This window comes from Bombus bifarius, unplaced genomic scaffold (assembly GCF_011952205.1).
Source record: "Bombus bifarius isolate JDL3187 unplaced genomic scaffold, Bbif_JDL3187 scf7180000008214, whole genome shotgun sequence".
Taxonomy (NCBI): Eukaryota; Metazoa; Arthropoda; class Insecta; order Hymenoptera; family Apidae; genus Bombus; species Bombus bifarius.
In genome coordinates this window covers 902,810-925,141 of record NW_022884517.1, presented here as the reverse complement: position 1 = coordinate 925,141, position 22,332 = coordinate 902,810, and the positions used below count along the sequence as shown (strand labels likewise).

Sequence of the window (22,332 nt, the reverse complement as noted above, 5' to 3'; positions counted from 1 at the left end):
TCGATATCATGACGAGCGCTTTGTGCCTGACCTTATCGATTTTAATTCGCACAACGCGCGCCGAAACCTCCGTCTCGGAATTATTAAAGAATTTAAAAAACTCTGCAGACAAAGTAATCGTTTTTTAGCAGCACAAAAAGAACGAATCTTGAATTGAACGGACTGACCCTTGCACAAAACGCTATTTAAAGAGGCAAACACGTGTTCAGAATGCAGAATCATATTGAATCCTCAGTGACCGTATCAATCATTGGACGTTACTTTCAACTCGGATAAGTTACGATATATGGGACCTATTTGATTAATTGAAACGATAAGTGATTCTAATAACTGATATTAAGTATTTTTATTCACTATGCGAATTATTATTTCTCTATGCGAATAAATTTATATTAATAAAGAATCTTATTCAGTGAAAAATGAATATTCCCACTAAAACTGGAATATACTGCACATTTATAAAAGAAAACAATCTTTCAGAACTGTTTAGAAAACACATTTAAGAAATATAAAAGTAAAAATATTGAAACTTACGAAACCTTCGAGATTGCTACTATTTAATGCTATTATTTATAAATGACGGAAGCTGCGAAACTCCACGATTGTCCATTTAAACACGAAAGAAAGAACTGGAGAACTGTGTGGGAATTTTATTAGTTCTTTCAGAGCACGCATAATACATACGTATGTATCTTTCTCAGATCACTTCTACCAAAGAACCGGTTAGAATTTTTGAAATGTCTGCGCGGAAAAATATAATTTCACTTTTTACTAGTACCATCTATTATTGTTTTCCTTTTACTAGACTTTCACTTTTTTATTCTTTTGACCAATATAAATCTGTGGAAGTAGCACTCTTATCTTTAAAAATAGTAGCTAATATCTTATGTTGTTTGAATTTGAAAAAAGAAAAACATAAGAATAACGTGACAGAACAATTTTTAAACGAGAAAATGACCTCTGTGAGAGTCTGAAATTTTTCAAAAAATTTCACAGAACATGGTATCTATGTCGTTGTTAGTTAATTTTACAGCTAACCGTTTGTCATGTAAGAGCATTATCCGTGCGTGCTTGAAATGAACAAGTTACATTTGAAAATATACGCTTGCTAAAATCGTTTCAATGAAAACTTTGTTACAAAACTTGAAAAATCTATTACTGAATCTTTATTCACTGTCGCAAGTTTCGCATTATTTATAAAAATTTATTTTTAAGATGCTTTCCTAAAGTCTAGGAATTTCTAAGTCTAATTCTGTATTAATTTTTTACATGTTAAAAAACATTCAAATCTATATCATGTGGTAAATTACATTAAGTAGTTAGCTATGATAAATGATTTGTACGGTAAATCATTACATAATGGTGGTAAATACAAAACAGGAATAATATAATACTCCAATATCCTTCCTCGTATTTTGTTTTATCTTGTTTTATACTGTAGATGTATGTGTAATTATGAATTCTGCTCGAAGAAACACAACGAGTTACCAAGAAAAAATATTTCTATGAATATCGGTGTTTATCAACTGCGATAAATTTACGTCGACTTATATCGGATCGGACAAAACAATGACGTGTCGCCTGGTTCAACACGAGTGCAAAACGATCAACCATGGTGTTCATCGATAACAATGTTTGGCAATTTGGAAAATTGTCCGATGATTGACTCTCGTGGAAGAATTGCGAAACGATCGTGATACATGCGACCGGGTACAACTTGCCACGCGGTAAAGGACAGAGAGAAATCGCATGACGTAATAGGCCCGCATAAAGGCAATAGAAATAAATGACGTTAAATTGCCGAGTGGCTCGTTTTTAGCAGCTCATGTGCTCCTAGACGTGGCCGAACGAAATACTTCGCGTCGAATTAAATCTGCGAACCTCGAAACTTCTCGCTGCTGCCGGAGAAGGAGAATGAAAATGAAAATGATCATTTGATCGCGTGTTATCGGCAGATTGTAAAGATTGGTTGTACGTATTGTCCTTGCGAAGATTAATCGTCGATTAGATACGTGTATTCCAATGCGTGTCGAAGGGGAATTAGTTTTAACGTGGATGTCATGCGAGAAATCAGCTTTGATCTAAGATAGTTTTTTACGTCTAATAGATACGATTAGTCTTGTACGATCTGATTGATTTTGAATGGATTAGAATTGTCATTTAAATATTGCACAATTTCTGAATATTACTGGTAGCTGAGGTAATCCAATAGTTAATATCATAGAAGAAATTATTAATTTCTAATAGTTCATAACTATGAATTTAATTAATTATATTTAATTTTATTCCTTCTGATTTAAAAATATAACCTTATCCTAATTTATATTTAACATAATACAATTTAATGACTTGGGGCATAATGCCTTCTTCGTTTCATATTAGTATCATGAAGTAGGAATTTAATCTCAATAAGATCTTTAATTCTCTCAAAATCACCCATGAAGGCATACTACATATATATAGATACATACATTATGAACGTACTGATTCGACGATTCGAGTCGTATTTTGATAAAACCTCCGCATTACATTCAATAATATATATATGTAATATAATATAATATATATAATAATATATAATATGTTTAAAAACAGACTATGTAAACTAGAAATATTGATCGGGATAGTGAGCGTAGTGTAGGGTGTCCAGTGGTAGGTCACCATTTTACGAAAAGTATGATCGAAAAGTGATCGGATCCGCGCATGCATGTTGCTTACTCTGGGCTGCATTGTTCGAAAGAGGGCCGCGCAGCTGCTCGAAAATAGACAAGTCCATTGTGGTGTGCGCGGAACGCGACAATGGACGCTGATGCATGCCTGAAATCGATCGGGAAACTGACTCACGGGCACGGGCACGGGGACGATCCCAAACGCACCATTATTTCCATATCGACAAGGTCATGACCTCCGGCAAGAATCGTGACGCGACTACACGTAGCTCCACTCTTTCTTGTCTATGGCGGACAGGAGCAGGTCGTTGCCACTCGATCGTCACACTACCAGACTCCATGGACGTTATGGCGGAAACGATATCAGTGATGTAATATCTGTGAATCCGTGCCGACCATCTTCTAATCACTTTCTCTATATCAATCAAGTTCATTCAGATTTTGTAATCGCGTTATTTATCATTAATGTTTAATTATTGCTATTAAACACTCTACAGATTATTAGTTATTATTAGGTGCTGTAATTTCTTTCTTATTTGTAAATTAAGATTCTGAAAATTCATTGGAATATATCTATTCTTTCATATGTTTATGAGAAGCAAAGTTTGCATGTAATGCTTGAAAAGTGTGTAATAATATGGTGTAGAAATTGTAAGAGTCATTTTATGACTATATTAACAGGAATAATGCTTGGGTAAAATCAATTTGATACTCACAATCAGTATGTTATCGTATCCATGATAATGCATACATTATCAAAGGGTATCATCATACGTAAGTACGAACCGATTTCCGTTGCTATAACAGCGCACGAGTATCGAATCTCGAACGAGAAAATATGGTACTGTGATGATCGTGAAATAAATATTATCTCTTAACCAATTACTATAATGGCGACACTTTTTCAATTTAGCTAATTTTTTATAACCGTAATAGTATAGTAATTTATAATTATAACTAAGATTATAAAATGTCATTTACTGGTTAAATGGCTTCCTTAGTTATCAACGCATAATATAGAACGTATATATTGCATACTTAAATTCACACGATTCATGTTGGAGCACTAATTCAGTGCCTCCTTTTATGTAAAGCGAAACGATTCCTTAATTAAATAATATGATTTAAAGCTTATAAAGTTTCACGCTATAGAAAATAAAGAAAAACTAGCAAAATGATAGTATATTGTTGGAGGCAATAACATTGTTCCGGTTGCGCAAACTAATCGAAGCCAATCTATTGTATTTAAATTCGGTAACTGAGGGAAAGTACGTGAAGAAAGAGATCGTATGAATTCAAATGACGTTTCATACTTGTCAAATTGAAGTCACGCGTTGTTAAAAACCATACGATGTATGGGTCTGTTTATAATTTTATGCGCTCGCAAATCTAACAATAAGCATTTTTCTTACATATCATTGATGTTTGAAAATTATCACTTTGTAATATTTTCCGTATACCTAAACACTTTCTTCGAACTATATCTACCTTTATTTATGGTCGTAAAAAGTTACGATCTCTCATAGCTATGAATGTTTTCTCTGTTAACCAAATCACGTGTTTCGTTTAAGCTTAATCCTATTGTACATATACATCTTTTATGGAATAAGAACCATATGATTTGATTACAGATAAAACATGCACAATGAGCAGAGGAGATATTGGTGAAGACTCACCGGTGCGATCGAGTTGATCCGAAGCGACGATCGAAAATCCAGTCGGTTAATCGAGGGCCGGCGTCCCGCCGTGCCGATGCACTGAGAAGTTTCAAACACTTTCTGATTGGTACACCAGCGTAAATTCACACGAGTTACGTGATCGAGTCAATCTCATAATCGCAACACAGTCCTCAGCTACGAACATACACTGAATTCGTTTTTAAATTGAAACGACACGACGGCGCGCCGAACACGACACTTAAATGCCAAACTATCGTAGCAACGGGTGCTTCGTTACTGCGTGACGGTGTTCCAAGGTTCATTGTGTGCTCGCCTTTCTGCTTGGTGATTGGCGGAGGGGATGATGGAGGACAGATGGTAGTTACGGAGGTTACCGGCAAACATCAAGCAGCACCGAGTCTGATTCATCCTTGCCTCGTAAGATGGTGCATCTGTTTAATCGGAAAATGTCGAAAAATTACTACATACTATTTAACTGTTGCATTTTTTAAGTATTATTTTACTAGTTCTGAATTAAGGACATTTCAGAAATTTCCGGTATTTTGTATTTATATCAATTTATTTACGATATATCCGATCCTTTGAAAAAGAAGTACATTTTGAATTATTTACATGTATCAAGTTGAGATTGCAATCAAACTATAATTTAAGTCAATTTAAGAAAGAATCCTATACTTCTTATGTTTTTAACTCCATTCCTTGAAAGTTTTGGTATTTGCTAAGCTTTCTGGTGTGATAGGCCATAATGATGGTGGCAACATGGAACAATTCTGTAATTCCAACGGTCTAGACCAAACAGGATAAATAAAATCATCTGCATCGCTTGTACTTGTAGGATTCTCAAAATATTCTTTGATTATATCATCAGTATTTGGCCAACCATTTTCAAGCGTCACATTCAGTTTTGATTGATATTTCATAGCAACTATAAATAATAAATAATGGTTATATAGTATGCGGTATAGTATTCTTTTTACATTTACTTTGAATTATTATGATCATTACCCAGTCGTTGAAGTTCCCATATCATAGGAGGAGTATAGTGGGAATATCTGCAACCAAGGCCAAATGCGCAATCACCACCACTTAAATACCATTTGCATGGTATCTTTGCGCTTTCTTCTTTTAATATAGCTTCTGGATTTATAGAGAAAAATAAATAAAATTATTTTTATAATCGTAACGAATGTGTAACAATTTTGAGGTTATGATTAGCAAGTTATACTTAATTTCATATGTTTTAAATATTTTATCGATAAAGTATTACTAGATATTTATCTTTGAACATATTATAATGATCTGCGCGATTTTTTGTATGTTGTAAACTCGAAAGATGTTTTTTTCTGGCTTCTGGGTCATCCTTAAAGGATCTGTCACAATACTCGCAATAATATCTTCTACCCATTGGTGATTAAACTTTACTGAAACTAAATAAGAAATATTTTACTTATTATAGTATAAAACTTTAAGTATTACATTGTATAAAATTAATAATATCAACAGAATAATTTGTACTTACTACTACGAGCTGCTACAAACTTATTACGGGAACGAAGTAAACAAACTTTATAGCAACTACAGTGCCATCTGACATTCGCTATGAAAGTATATAATTCAAGGACTATGTACCATGACAATCAACTTGGCTCAATTTTAGTTTTTATTTAAGAAAAGATTTATTTTGTATTCCCGATCGTGCACATTTTCCATGTATAAATTATCAGTATATGAATAATCAACTGAGAACAGAAAAGAGTTACTAAACTATCCAAAACGATTAATTTATTTAAAGGTGTATTTCTATTAATTCTTCAGGTCGAAATTGTTTGTACACTTAATGGGTATTTATTTTAAACAAACAGATTACATGTATGGTACTGCTCGTTTAAACATTACAATTGTTTGTTACATCCTTACAATACAATTTCTCGCAACATCTTGTGCGTTACTAATCTATATCTGTGTGGTAACGTCATATACCGAAGAAAATGCCTATAATTTATTACAATAACCTTCTCCGTTAATTCTTGACCTCATAATCGCGTACCATACGCAGTGAGAAATACCCTTGCAACTACAGAAGCTTCAAAATATTAAAAAATTTTTAATTATTCTTCGATAATATGAATTTTCTTACACCAGAATTTTGCTTAGAGCAAATAAAGTTATCCATCATTTGTCCGTGTATTTGCTTCCAAGAGAAATTCTATCCTGGAAATATATAATTTTCATATTTGAATACGCAACGTTGTAGAATGCCCAATTTCAACTTTGCACTATTCATTCTCGGTTTAAAAAAGTATTTATAATATATTTATTTCTTTAGTTGAAATATCAAAAAATGAATTTCTCTGTAAACGAATGATAATTCTTTGTGAAAATATAAAGCCGATCCCCACTAGACGGCAATAATAAAAATGCAATTGCCGTATCATGTCATTGACGGACATCATAAATATTTATATATTCGACAATATTAATATTATTATACACATATAACATATAATATAAACACAATATATTAATAGTATTAATATATGTATATGTATAGAATGTCAGTGTGGATTATAATAATATTCGTACAGGAGCTTCTTAGTTGGTGTAGCATACAAATATTATTATAACAGGAATATAATATTATAAATAGGTTTAATATATTAGATCGTTCTCTATATAGATTTCTAGCGTCGTTACCGAGACTCGATAGGACACAGTGTGAATCGGCTTTCAAATTTTATATGTCAAATTTCCTGTTTGGTTATTCGCGAACAGAACTAAATTAAGCAAGTATATGGATCATGATTTGAATGTTCGATTGGTTAATCATCGACCATATACTGACTTTCATAGACATTTTCAACGATAATAATATTTTCACCAGCTTTCTAAAAGCGATCAGTTGTATCCTATGAGGTAACGTGAAAATGCAAGAGAATTGGAATCGATAAAGCATGAACGATATTTGAAAATGTTGAATTACACGCGAGAAAGTTGGAAAACGTGATTTCAAATTTGCAATCCTTTTTTGTCAATTATTAGGTTAACAGATAAATGAAAATAATATAATTATGAAGTAGAAGTTATAAGAAATTGATAAATATTTTTCACATATACAATGACAAGTGTAAGAGTTCTTTGATATCTACGAAGAGAAATTTTAGAGATTCATTCCTTCAACATAAAAGATTACTAATAATACAATAACTGTATACATATGATAACCGTATAGTATTCACATTTTGTTCATAGTGTGCATTTCAGTATGAGAATACTGTATAGAATCGAGCTCTTTGCGGAATTCTACGTTTCTTAAACCGTACTTAATTTTTTTATTTCGGCGTAGCGTCTAAAATTTGCTTACTACTATATATAACAATTTCTCAATAACTTTTTACGATTATCAGAGACAAGTGCAAAAATTTGTGTAACATGTGTTTCCAAGTATTAATAATATTAATCGTGCATGTAAACGTACATAATTGAGTTATTTTCCGAAAATACAATCGTGTTTTGCGCAATATCCGTTAGAAACGTTGTGATACATGACAATGCGTGACAAGAATCGGTGACGCATATCGAAAATATTTACAGGAGAAATAAACGACAACCAAAGTCAACAGTTAGGTCGTTAATGAAACTGATAAAACGATAACAGTTCCTACTGAACATTTAATGTTATCATGGTCAACTCAGTGCGTCATAAATTATGCAATAATTCCAGGAACATGAGTATATGCATAATGAAGCCGCTCGATAGTTGTACGAAAGGTTTTTCTTTATTTCACCCGTGGTTAATAACGTGAAACAAAGAGAGCATAGTTGGTAGGATTTAATAATTACAATAATAGTTGAAATAATATAAAATATTTGAATTATCCTGAGATAAAGCATAAAAAAGTTAAAGAAAAATGCCTAAATTTTTAAAAGAATATTTTGTAAAACTTTTATCACAATAAACGTTGTACTTCATACTAATAATAATAATAGTATTTCAACGCTGCACGCTTATTTTTTAGGTAACATATATAATTATACATATATGATTCAGATAAAAGATGTTCTGTTCAAAAAGTCCTTGATCTGACCAATTACCCAGTACAAATCAAAGATAACATCAAATGTAAGTAAACGCACAGCGTGCTTGATATAATACTTTTATTTGTATTTAAAGAGAATTTGTAAAACATTAAGTATTTCGTTACATTATGACCAGCTATACCGGCAAATTGTTTAATCATCTTGAACGGTGCGTCATCATTTTCTCATTTTTAAAAGCAAAAAAAGATTCTTTGTCGAACAAATCACCATGTATTTCTTAATATCGATTTTTATGTCTTTCATTAATAACCGAATAGGTCGAAAATCAACAATCATCGGGAATTTGAAGAAAGTTTGCACGTGTGCTCGTAAAGATTGTAAAAAGCTTCGTAATGTTTTTAGGCCTGCTAAAAACAACGTATTACTCTTCCACCGATTGGGGGTTAGGTTGACTCGAATTAAAACAAATCCGAAAAAATTAAAACCACGGACTAGATGAGAATAGAATGATATGAAACGCGCTCCCGTTACATGGCAGTTCGACTAGAGCGTTGTAACCTCTTTGTCGTCGAATTATTGCGTCTACGGGGTTGCAAAAGCATCTGCGTGTATGTATGTGTACATATATCCATAATTGTGTGTCGTAATATACGATCTAAACACGTAAAAATATTTGCATTTGGTGTTTGAAAAATAACTTGCGGTTAAACATAACGGTATGGACATCCTTAAAGTTAGAGCAATGTAATTTGGACGACACGTTTATCGATTAAACATGTTGTTTGCTCAGGCATGCGCCTTACTAGGGGATAATTTCCGACCAATAATTCTCTATTGTTTTCATATTCGTAACATCATTATGTACATATATTTCTTTATATCTGGTTGGATTTACATGAAGCGTTACAATATGATCAACGAATTCAATCAACTTGTTATAGCGCGAAATTAAATTTATCGATGTGAACGATATTACGAGTATACACTCGGAAAGAGAAAGAAACGATCGACTTTCGATTGATTATCAAAGATTGCAGCTGCTATTATGTTCGTGCCGTATTTTTTCGAATTAATTCACTTTTGCAAGGAACAACACGACTCCACCCTCTTATGGCGAGCAGACTCGTGATTTCACGTATCGAGTATGTGGTCGGATGACATTTTAATTATTCGGTGTTTGTAATCTTTCACTGTTTTCATTTGCGAATCTTCATGGTGTACAGTGTATAACATAAAAGAGGAACGTCCGATACGAATGGCCGAGTAGTTGAGTCTCGACGGTGGTTCTCGTACGGTAAAATTATACAAGGGAGGAAGAGAATGCGGCGGTAGCGTGTGCATCGCGCCCCGTGCAATCTATTGTCGAAATTTTGAATCAGCTTCCATACGTACATATATTGGCGCTCGCTATCGCAAATAATCCTTTCCAAGCTTTTTCGACTGCCAATAAATTTCGCATTGACAACGGACTGGCAAATTTATCGAGCGTTCACCGTGTTCATCTTGAACGCACTAGTTTCACGTGTCGGTTGATTAAACGAAAACTTCCGCACTGAAATATTGAATACGCGGCCGAGCGATTAAATCGATCCACGTAATTGGATCTGCTCGAAGAAACGCACTCACCCGCTGTGCTCCTTTATTCGCGCTTCGAATTTATGAAAAGGCTGCTGGCTTCGCTCGGCTATCCAGCCAATTAATTTCCCACTGCGTTTCTTTAGTTTTGTCTAGCTCCTTTTCGTTCATTCTTTTGGCCAACCAGTGGGTGAAGCTCAAACAGTCTTCTTCTACTAAAATAAGTGTATTTCATTCATGCTTGACCGCGATTCGATTCAACGTGTTATTATGATGCTATGCTCGGTATTATAAGTAGCGTGGTCTTTTTATCGACTTGTCCGTTTTCTTCAATTTGTTCCTTCAACTATTAAGATTCGTATCTCGACGAAATATGAATAACAAGGATGTTGATAGTATGTAATACATACATGTATTTTAAAATATTAAGCAATAAGCATACTAGCCTGAAATAGGCGGGTGTGCTTAATGCGAATTTAACGAATCTTCAATATAGAAATTGAAAATCATGTATAACCAGAATAAATAATATCCATATATTTGGAATACCATATTTCCAAAAGGGCGAAAAATACGTAAGTACGAATTCAGATGGAAAATTGTTTGACGGGGATTATCCGTGTTTGAAGATTTATGCGAACTTACAAGCTCAGTTTTAAACAAATCACAGCGGAACGTACAATTTAGATAATAATCGTGCCGCAGAATGAAGCGGATTCGACTCAGCGACAAACGAAAAAGCAAAGACGAAGCCCGATTTACTGCTTATGTTTTGATTGTTCGACTTATTTTTCTTTTATGTTTGTATTTTTTGTCTCTTTTTTCCGTCTTCGTTCTTAGTTTTATTTCGGGCATACTATCGGCGATCTGATTTTTAAAAATCAACACTCCAATCTCATCCTTAATTTTTAGGCGCATCGTGCACAGGATTCGATAACACTTCTTGGCGGACCTTGTGACCTCGGAAGCTTGCTTGGATCTTCGTCGCTGCCTTGTGTAGATCAGGATCCGTGAGATCGATACCCTCAAGCTCGTTCACGGCGTCCTTCGCCTGAAACAATAGATTGCAACGTTGACGTATAGATTTGCTATTGTAAATAAAAACATGTTTGTTGAGATTACGCGTTGTGTTGTTAGTTAATGTTCGTTAACGACTATATGTCAAAAGTTCGATTGCATGAACACGTGTTTGCGTTATAGCTTACTAGATTGTTTTCTAAATACTAACTACTACTAAATTCGTTTGAAAAAACTATACCGAATGAAATCGTGACATTTGTTTTGTGCTAGGCGAAGCTTACCTTTAAAATGATCGAGGACTTAGAAAAATTTCAGACAGTAAAGTTAAAAAAAGTAGAAGATATACGAAATACTTATTTTGTTTAAAACAAGAAGATTCAACCTCGGTATGTAAATTTGTAATTGCAAATAAGCGTAGAACGTATGTTCGTAATATAATACAATGTTGCTGTTCACTAACAATCGCGAGCCAATCATTTCAGCATGTTTATGGTGCGTTTCATTAGAGGGAAAGAGAGAATACACATCACGTTTCTTTCGACTTTAACTTGTTTGTAAAATTACCTCCTCCAAATAAGAATAATACCTTGAGTTCATCTTTTTATTAATTTACTTAAAAGTAAACTGTTAAATGTATAAAGCAATATGAATTTCGGTGAAATTCGATGTCGGAAATATTATTTGTCGTATTACCAAATTTTTGCGTTTCTTTCATCGTGGTATAAAATATTACTCAAATCATATACAGTTATAGTTAGCAAATATGTTTCATGGCGTACCGAGCATCTCCTTTATCGCCACACAACAAACACACAAAATTTTTTATCACAAAGTTTACTCTTTAAAATTCACCTTTTAAACAAAATTGCTAAACAAGTAGGTCTTCGAAGAGGAAAATTTTTAAGTATTTCATTTTTAATATAAGGAATGATAAAATTTAAGTTTCTTTTAAGTTAGAAATTGCAATTTACGTAATCTTAACAAAAGCAATTTTAATATATTTAGTTGATGAATACAATCTATCCGCGATCTACGATCTAGTTTTATTACGAATTATTAAACATGGCAATAAAGATCAATTTTATTTCTATTATATAACTATCAACTTAAATGTTATATCTTTCTGTATCTTGTTTCTAGTTTTCGCTTCAATTTTTCCTTTCCATTATTATTGCGAATACCAATTTTTCAAATTCTTCCCATTTACGATATTTTCTCAACGAAACTTCGATTATTCAAGATACTCATAGTAATCCTTCCCGCGCTAGAATCATCCATCCACGACTTGATCGTGCTACGCAAACAAAATCACCATGATAAATTCGAGTCAGTAAAACGAGACGTTCGCATAATTTCGTGCATTTTCTCTTCATCACGGCTTGTTCTTCGCAACTGCATGCTCAATTATCGTCGCACTGACTAAATTTAGGCTTAATTATAACGAACCCAAGTGGGTCTGACGTCACAGCGCGAGACCTGGATAACAAGGCTCGAGCGGGTCTCGAAACAGCCAGGCAGAGGGTAAAAAGAAGCCACATCACATGCAAAGGAGGTTTATAAACATGTAGATTGTAATTACGCGCGAACGTATTTGCATTCGACTTCTTATTAAGCCATCCTTCTCTATCATTTCTCTCTTTCTCTCGTTCGTGTTCATAGACTTACTAGCTACGTTCGTGTGAAAAGGCTTTTCGTCTCGTCTGTACTTTCCTCTATAACCAATGATTTTGCTTGCGCAGAGAAAGAAAACTTTCGTATTCGAGCATTATTCGTCGACTGGTAGGATCGTAAGATAATTTGACAGGTTGGCGTTGAATGATATAAAGAGGACAAGGGTTAGGGTGTCAGTTAAAATTGTCATTGATAATGGATTTAATTACGAATAATGCACCGTGTCTTTGGTTTTTCTTCCTTCACTTCCTCGATTACTTTTGTTCTTAATTCGTTTCCGACTTCTACAAAGTAATTTTCACGGTTTACTGCGAAATTGCAAATATCACAAGACTTGAAATTCATCAGAAGGGATGAAGCATGAATTTTCGGAATGGTTATAAATGAAAGGTTACGCGGGGAAAAGATTTATGGCAGCCCATTTTGCGATTGAAAATATGATCGCTAGGTATATAGTATATATATACATGTCGGAGATGAAAGAACATCGGGACTTTCCTTTTGGAATGTTGGAAAGAACCCCAATACCCTAGCCACGGTCACGGAAGGGACGTGTACGTAACAGAGGTATGGAATAATTATATAGCCCTCCTTAAAAACAAAGATTGACCCGAGAGGTGGGGAGAGGAATATATAAGGGCAATTCCACTTGGATTTTTTTTAAGTTCATGCAGATAAGCTTTACTTGCACGTGGAGTTATACGTGTATCGCATCGCATTCGTCATCCCGTGGACCGTGGATTCGTTATCGAACCTGAATTCGTTGTCATCAACATCTCGTCCATCCGATCGCCGCTATTACTTATAGCCTCTTGTAGTGGCCACATTTGTACCAATAAATATCAGCTATATCCGCGATGGTAAATTTGAGTGAAGGTTCATCGAACGCCCAAAATTCCAACCTTAATCCGACATACATATATGTATAGGCGCGAGTTTATTAAAGATTTGCGCGATAAGACATGAAAAAGGATATAAAAATTTGTTTAATTCCTCTAATTTCCGGCATTATGTGGCATATATGTTTACATTAAATTTAATACCCCTTCATGACTTTCTGACTATATAACGCAACTTACACGTTGTAAGCAAAGCAGAAAAGAATGATGATCTCGTTGCATATTCCGAAAGTTGGCTTTAAAGTTTAAAGGCTTTTCGGTGGTTTCGAGCCTTTAGCCAGAAAGGGTCGTAGATCTCGAATACTCGAGAACTTCGTTTAATAGTTAAACGATTCTGTGGCTACTCGAGGATGTTCGTGTAAGTAAAGTACAACATCCAATTAGTTCTGTTTAATTAATTACGTGAACGTTCGATCGTCCGAGTTGTCGTGTCAAACCCATCACGAGAAATATTTTTCCTTGCTTCAATCTTTCGATCTGTATCGATTACGGTCAATCGAACGTTGTCTTTATCATCAGATGCAATCACAAAATCGATATAACCGATTTTGCAAAATAGTTGCTTCGATTAAGCAGATTTCGTTGTCTTCGTACCACTAGTAAAGTTCCTATAGAGTTGTTCCATTTAGCGGATGCATGGCAACTTGTCGAAAAGCAAAAGCAACTTATAGGGAGGAATTTTCTACGAAGTTGAGTCTAATTATTGGACTTGGTGCAGGCACGCACCCGTCAAGAACAATGTCGGTTAGGGCTTAATAATTTTCCATCGGTTCGGGAATCGCCTGCGGCCCAACGTCGAACTTTGTTCTCGGCTGTCTTCCTTTGTACAATCCTTTGAATAGCAATTAGATGAGAGTTGAACTCTTCCAAGCTAATAAGTCGCCCGCTTCTGTAAACTTGCGATCTATAGAAATATGTCTCGGTTAGACTTGCTAAAATCCGGATCCGTCGACTTTCGAGAAAATTACAACGGATTAACTTTCGATGTCCGCTATAAACGAACCTGAGAGATTCATTTTGATCAAGATGATAGCCGAGAAAGGAAACTTTTGCTCTTTGACCGATAAAATTTTACAATTCAAAATTTATGAAGCGATGTGAGAATAAATTTATTAGTATCATTACTGGCAGATTAATACGGACACTGTTTTATCGATAGTAGCGTAAAACTTTCACCCATATTCGAAAAAAGAATGTATTTATGAATTGCAACGTTTTTGCATTTTTACCTGAATCCCTTATTATACCTAATGTAAGGACGTTTATCAGAGTACCTCGACACTTGAATATTCCAGTAGGATCATTCAGTTAGTCTATTCATGTTTAAAAATAATCTGTTTTCAGAATTTCCTATTCTTTGCCTTGCATTTTATCATAATTAATTCTGCTCAGTTTCTATTATCGTTATTAGCGCGGTTTCTTAATTGAATGATATTTATTACCATATTAAATTTATTTCGAATAAAAATTACGAATCGGGCATTGTATAACTTTTAAAAAAGCGCACCCATAAACTGTTTTGCGTACGCCCGCAAGACGTTCGTGAGAAAATACATATTCATAGATTTACATGCTATTATACTTTGAAACAGAGTTTGTTGAAACGACTTTTTCAATGACTATAAACCGTCTTATCTAATCCCGGTTAAATGTTTCAAGCACCATGGAAGGTTTATTTTTATGATATTCCTGCAGAGTTGTATCAGTTCAGTAAATGATTAAACGGAAGATAAGATTTCCTGTATTATCATTTTTATAATATTTTATAATTTTTTCAATAGAAAGTAATTCTATCTTTCTTAACAATAGTAACATTTTCTATGCAAAAGTTAAAAATTTTTGCAGAGATTTAAATTAATATCGTCACATTTTTATAGCATGCATTCGTGTTCGTTTACTTTTTACAACAATGCTACACCATTATCTCCACCATAGGAAGATTTGTGAAACAGGCTGAATGAGTGGTTTTAATTTCAATTTCTTTCGCAAACTTTCTTACGTTGCAAATTATTTATTTTGCTTCAAACGTTCGAAAATTGACGCAACATTAGCTGTATAGAATTTAAAAATTCTTTGGATGATCCAGAGCAACCAGAACAAAGTACAAAGAGGCTTGGCACGATTTTCTTTCATCTCCTCTCTCGTCAGTTGTCTCATCTCTTTGAATCACACTCGAGCGGCGGATAGTAGGTGTACATCCGTCGAAATATGTAAAAAGTTTTTCCATTTAACTTTTTTTCCAATAAAGAAAGTAAATTGGATTTTTCCCATTAACGATAATTAGTTCATTTTTTCCGTTTCTGTCGAAAAGTGGAAATGAGAGTGATGTCTCTGTATCCAATTCAGATATTCATTCGTTTTTTAATGTTCATGATTTTCTAAATCTTTGATATTCAGTTTCTTTTAACATTTCATTGTATTAAGGCGTAAGTAACTTTTTAAACGATTAATCTTATTTTTTACTTTTAACAGCATATCCATCGATGAAATAAACGCTAAAAGAAAGAGTTATATCAATATAAAATGGAGATCTACCCTTTGAGTAAAGTCCTTTAGACTCTCTAAAGAGAACCAGGATTCATAATACTTAAATATAGAAAATTAATCAATTTTCAACGGAGGTATTATCATCTTTCATGATATCACAAAAGAAAACATAGAGCTCGGTATTTCATTCTTTTAATGACGCAACCATAACTAGTCAATTGGATTGGAAAAAGGCACTCGGCGCAGTGTTCCCAATAGATAACAGTCGGTCGCGATCGAACGCATAATACCACCAGTTCCTCCGCTACAGACTCGACGGGTCGAAATGGCGGATCACGATCTCTGGAACCCGATCATCAGTTTGAAATTACTATCACTCCTACAGAACTATGCATCACTGGATAATTATTGTTCCCTTCATAAAGTCGGTGTATTTGCGTTTTGAATTTCCACATAAATGCAAACAATCCTTCTCACATACCGTTTCTTTATTTGCATTCACTCATGCTTCTGGCTTACGAAAGAAACTTGTCTTACGAGCCTTTGAAGATTGATGTCTTGATTTATTTACAAATACAGTTTTTATATGGTTATGTTCGGATGATGCTAAAGGTAAAGGTGTATTATGCGACAAAAAGTTTCGACTGGAGGGAGGATTGTTATATTTTCACGTGTGTGACTAGGTAATGTTAACAGAAGTGTTGTTGAAAGGGGAAACGAATGGGGAAAGGAGCACGATTCTTTATTTATCCTATTACGACCTATTGTATGATATTTTAATACGATAGACAAGACCAGGATAATGTATATGTTTATTATCTTTTAAAAGAATCAATTATAATCGTTTGCAACATTATTGTATCCATAAGACGTTCATTGGTAAAGGGCTAATTTCTAAGGTACTTGCTAGAAATTACTTTTCTCTTAACATATTTTAGCTTTCATAGCGAAGAAATCTTGTTCTATAACAAGGTATATTTATTATATAAAGTTATTTCTTAGCCTATTCTTTGGCATAATCTTCAATAGAGCAATAACTGTCTTATTCTTATAAAAAAAACTGTTTTGCTTTATTTACGAAGTGAAAGCTTCATCGATCGTTTGGTGGTAATGAGTACCTTATTAAGTACTTTATTAAGTATATAAATCTTGTTGTGTAAATGATCGTTAATTAAATGTTTATTAATACATAACATATATGCCACTTTATGACATTTATGAAATACAACAGTACATATCAACTTTTTTATCGTCTTCCCATAAATATCTGACAACAAATAAAAATTAGATAAGACACTACGTTTTTTAATTAATTTAGAAATTGTTCCTAGTGGAGACATTTGCGAAGGAAAATGAGAAGCTTTCTTGAAACATAGTGTCGCCCTTTTTACATTTCCTCTTCCAAGAGAAATTATACGCGAAGATACAAAAGTGCTATAATAATGGACAGGTCTTTTTCCTTGTTCGTTTCTTTTCTTTGTAAAGATAGATAATAAACTTGATATAGTACTAGCACGAACATTATTTGCTAGCAAATTGTTCTATAAAGGAGGACGAAGCTTAAAAATTTCACTCTTTATTGAAAGATGTACACACTTTGAATATTAAAGTAATACAAAATTTCATTCCATTTATTCATTGTCCATTTCCTTTTAAATTATTTAAAGCTTTGGTACTTTTCAATTTATCGAAAGAGTTATTTGGGAAATATTCTCCCTAAAAATGAAACAAATAACACATTCGTAACAATATAATACAGTGTTTGTGTAATAGCATGATGTATTTATATTTTTATATAAATATTTTTGAATGTTCGTTGCAGCATTGTAATAGGACATGAACATTTGCGATGAAATATCAAGGTTAGTAATGTCATTGACAAATAGAAATGGTATTGATAGAATCGTAAGATTGTGTTGAATAATTATAGATATTCCAGAAAGGTATGTACCGAATTGAAGCAATGTACGGACGTTTAGATTATTATGTATAACTTTTACAATAAAAGGGAAATTTACTTCTGTAACTGGATAGTCTAGTTCATAATTCGGCGAAAGCTATAAACCGTGCACAAACGTGAAATATATACTCTATCTACGTAAATATTATTTTATCTTTAAAAATTTTTTCTTTATTTGTAATTTATCAAGACGTACAACATTTCCCAAATTCATCAGAGATCGATCGATGAAATCTACCATCACTTAGCGACATTAAAGTTGAGCTCGAATTTACATTTTCTATTTAAAAAGACTCATAAACATTCTCTCGTATAAATATACCAAATCCATCGATTGATGTAATACATATATCCTACGGTATTCAAACAACAAGCCATCAAATTTACAGCTATCTACGTTCACTTTAAACTTAGACCTTTCAACACAAGCTGTTTAAAACAACTTAAAATTTTTATTTATGAGTTAAAAAAGTTAAAAAGTTAAAAAAGCAACTGTCTATTTTTTTCTGTATTAATAGAATTTAACTGAAATCTTTACTAGCTAATCTTTGAGGAAATAAAATTTTATACTGCGTTCTAGGTAGAATAAAATTCCTGAAAGCGTTAAAAACAGTGGAATGTGTCGAATCGACCGGAAATGAACAAACACGGCATTCCTATGTAGGTACTTACATGTGTATATCCATAATGGATTCATAACAGACCTCTCGAATCTCGAATAGAACGGTTCGATAATGGCGTGTGCATCCTATTTCTTGTTCGCCGTGACAACACGCGATAATTTAAAGAAACTTTTGTGGAGGATTTTGACAATCGGCGAACAAGATTCACAGAACCCATTGATGCAGTTGGTTACTGTTGGTTAAGACCCTGTATCGGTAAATCGACGTAATTTTAAGTGGTTAATGATAGTCCACTCGTGTCGTCGATGAACTTACCGATCACGGTGTTTAACACAACATCGAAATTCATCGACTTTGCCATATTAATTATGGAGCTAGCTGTATCGCAATGATTGTCGTGATTTTTCCTTCTTCTCTCAAATCCTCTGATACGAACGTAATTTTATTCGCCAATAAAGGGTTATCGTTCGTAGGCCTAGTCGTTCGAATTGTTTGGGCGTTTGCTTCATAGTATGCGCGGTTTCGAGTTACACGTGTTTCGCTGGAAGCTGAGTACAAATTGTTCATCGAGAAGACTAATTTTTTGAATGGTTGGTAGATTGTTCCTGGAAATAATTTTAAATCGGTGTTCCAATTTCGATAGCGATAAAATTATTCGGCGATGCTTTCTTCTATGGATTTCTTCGTGTTTTTCACCGCATCTGCCGCCGCTTACGTCTTATGACACGTGGAAATTGCAGTCCAGAGGCGAGGTATGCGATTTTATCTCTGTCAAATGCCGCTACTAATTTTACCATAGACACGGTAACTGTTTCATTACAGAAGTATCACAATTAATGCGTAATCGTTTCATATGTTGACGTAGAGTGATATAATCGTCACGAGACTAGCTGTTCTCCTGATCCCATTAGAGAACCTTGTGTGATCGATATCTATAGTATCGAAAGCGCTGTTCGTAACGACGATGTTAACTTCCACAATCTAAGAATCGGGATGGATTACTATAGTGCGAGCTAAGATAAACACGTATTATATCGAAATGGTTTCAAACTATATATTCGAGCTTTCGTAATTCTTAACCAATTTTGTTTGCGATCTTCTCCTTAACAAAATAGAAAGTTACCGTGACTTTAAGTGTTTGCCAACCTATTCGTGATTGTTTATGGTCGACTGTTTCGTGCAATTGCAGGATTTACTCGTCCATTGCCAATTATTTTAGAAGATCTTTACGTAAGGAAACGTTTTTTGGGCAACTACCTATCCTATCGATTCATGGTCGATCTTTGGTTCACGCTACGTATCGTTCCATCTTCTTTCCTTGGATCCTTTCCTTCTTTATTCCTTTTTTCTGCATTCCTCGCCACTGATTGTATTTGCTGAATGCGCGATTTATGTCGAGAATCTGTGAGCTCATTGAGCAAGAAATTTATTCCCTCGAAACTGGAGAAACTGACGAATTGCGTTCGTGACAAATATCTGGTACATCTCCATTATTCCCTACTCGCCGCGTTCCTTGATACGTAAATACAAAGATCCCTAATGAATTATGCAACCACATTTATGCAAATCAGCCGCAATAAATTTTTGCCCACAATCCTTTGATGCGTGTTTTCATTCGTAGGAAGTCACATAGCTGATTTTGATAGATCGGCAAGTATATAGACCAGGCAGAGCTATTCTTTTCTCATCGATAATATGAAGCAAACCACTAAAAATTTCTCGAAATAGCAAACAAAACTCAAACTTTCTTTCCCCAGAAGGTTAAGTTTACAGCGTCCGACAATCGATAATTCGCCACGGCAACTGGCACTCGGAGGCCCCATTAAAACTCTGTTCTTACAATCGAGATAACGACGATGTTTGTAACAGACCGGTTATTAACAGAAAAAGAAGCTCTTTCTTCACAACGAAAGCACATTTGCGCGTAACAAAGTGCATCCGCGTATTCATGGCGAAATCACCGAATTGACCCAGTTTAATTCTATGAGTTCACGCGACCAGCACAGGTAAACGCTCGTCGTCGTCGTCGTTTAAAGAGAACAGTCAAATCGTGGAATTTTCAATGGCTTTTATACCAAATGTATTACACTATCTTCGAAAAAATGAAAAGGTTGAGAGTTTCGGCATTGAAATAAAACCGTAGTTAAATATATTAGAAGTAATTTTAAAGTATAGGATGCAAGGCGACGCAAACAGTTTTCGCTTTAGTGAAAATTGTTGTTTGAACGTTGACTATCATTGGTTTTATATCGCGTCGAGGATGCATCACTCTGTCGTCTGTTCTCTCTTTCTCTTGCAAATTTTCGTGATCAAACGTGTTCACAGGGTGTCAGATGTAAATGAACATGCAAACGAACTCACCGTTTCGCTCGTCTATCTTTGACAAAGCCGCCAACCGCTTTAATTGAGGGCAAATATTGGGTTAGAAGGTGCTGGAATTAGACAAAACTTGCACCGTGTTGGATAATTTTTTAGTTCCTTTCTCTACTATTTCTTTTTTCATTTTTTTTTTCTCGGAACGTTTTTACATGTTGGACCGGACAAAGATGTTAATTAAAGCAACGAGTCGGGAATAATTGCGTTATCGTGAGTAGGACAAAAGGCGACTCGCTGCGATTATGGGACATTAAAATGAAACGAAAATACTCTAGACTTATTGGGTCGTTCGTTATTTTACTACGTTCCACTGCTCTCAAGGATGAAAAAACGTGATATAAACGATTAATGCAGGTTCCAAAAAAAAAAGATATAGACACACAGTCTAAGATATAGACACATTTTCGTCGAATTTCAAACACTGTCATCATTTCTTTTGTTAAAAATAAATAATATGTTAGAGCAAGTTGTGTTTACATTGAAGACACTGTGTTTCATAGTAAATTGGTATGCATATAAACGTTTCACAATGAAGATAGTGCTATCTGAATGATTTGTGTTAATAACGAGTGAGCAGATATTCCCTTTATATATGTCAGTTAAAGAAAACGTCAGAAAATTTCAGCGTCTCCATCAGCAGACTCAGAGACGATATCCTGCTTAAGAACTTTCACTTCGGTGCAATGTAGGCCTAGGAAAACTGAATCTTTTTCGCCTATTACAATTAACCAGGGACCATGTTCAAACAACTGAAGTTGAAGATCAGATAAGACGGGTCGAAGAAAATGCAGAACTAAGTACGAGATAAATAGCATTAGAAATACAAAATTTTTTTGAAAATTGAAAAAAATATTTGTAGTATCGGGGAGAAGGGCCCAAGAAACGTCGAGCTAACTACAGACAATGTCGCGAGAGCCGAGGCGCTGTCGGCTCCATCAATGCATTACCGGGTCCTTCAGGTAAATAGGTAAATAGCCGAAAAGACCTACGTGACCCTGGCTACGAGCGTCTGTAGAACACGTGTGCGGTGGGCCCAGCAATAGACAATAGAGTGCTACAACGGCCAGAGAGGCAGTCGAGAAGCAGAGTGCGAGTTGAGCGGACACGGAGTGTGAGTCGGCGTGCGAAGATATCGTAGTCTGTCCTTTTGTTATCGAATATCACTCATTAAAATACATCAAACTTTAAACTCTACCATCATCACTTATCACTTACTCTAAGAATCCACAAGTTACTACATATTTTTATGAGAAAATCTTTTGTATCCTTACTTTATCTTACAGGGATATAAGAACTTCTGCAACTGGGTTATTAACCACAAATAATCTTTTCTAA

At 34.4% G+C, this 22,332-nt stretch overlaps 3 protein-coding genes across 3 annotated transcripts in view; all 3 read right to left on the bottom strand.

Moving 5' to 3' along the window:
• The window catches only part of LOC117211038 (pleckstrin homology-like domain family B member 1), a 62,271-nt gene extending 57,478 nt beyond the window's left edge, over window positions 1–4,793 (bottom strand). Inside the window, exon 1 of the mRNA XM_033454596.1 lies at window positions 4,346–4,793. The gene's annotated coding sequence lies outside the window, so the exon portion shown is untranslated. The remainder of the gene's footprint in view (window positions 1–4,345) is intronic.
• Window positions 4,794–4,914: 121 nt separating this feature from the next.
• On the bottom strand, window positions 4,915–5,950 carry LOC117211040 (zinc finger matrin-type protein 5). Its single transcript, XM_033454601.1, has 4 exons — window positions 5,868–5,950; window positions 5,627–5,775; window positions 5,354–5,491; window positions 4,915–5,273 (listed from the first exon to the last, which is right to left on the bottom strand). Exons 2-4 carry the CDS (start codon window positions 5,751–5,753, stop codon window positions 5,035–5,037), a joined length of 504 nt encoding a protein of 167 aa, XP_033310492.1. The 5' UTR covers window positions 5,754–5,775; window positions 5,868–5,950; the 3' UTR covers window positions 4,915–5,034.
• A 158-nt stretch (window positions 5,951–6,108) lies between these two features.
• Window positions 6,109–22,332, bottom strand: part of LOC117211039 (HIRA-interacting protein 3) — an 88,157-nt gene continuing 71,933 nt past the window's right edge. Inside the window, exon 4 of the mRNA XM_033454600.1 lies at window positions 6,109–11,012. Within this exon, the coding sequence (XP_033310491.1) occupies window positions 10,863–11,012 (150 nt within the window). The 3' untranslated portion in view covers window positions 6,109–10,862. The remainder of the gene's footprint in view (window positions 11,013–22,332) is intronic.

Excerpts from the sequence above, each read along its gene's own strand:
- LOC117211040 (XM_033454601.1), bottom strand. The coding sequence starts at position 5,753 with ATGGGTAGAAGATATTATTGCGAGTATTGTGACAGATCCTTTAAGGAT. Across the intron at positions 5,492-5,626 it reads TCATTATAATATGTTCAAAG|ATCCAGAAGCTATATTAAAA; the intron begins ATAAATATCTAG and ends TTTTCTCTATAA. Across the intron at positions 5,274-5,353 it reads ATGGGAACTTCAACGACTGG|TTGCTATGAAATATCAATCA; the intron begins GTAATGATCATA and ends TATTATTTATAG.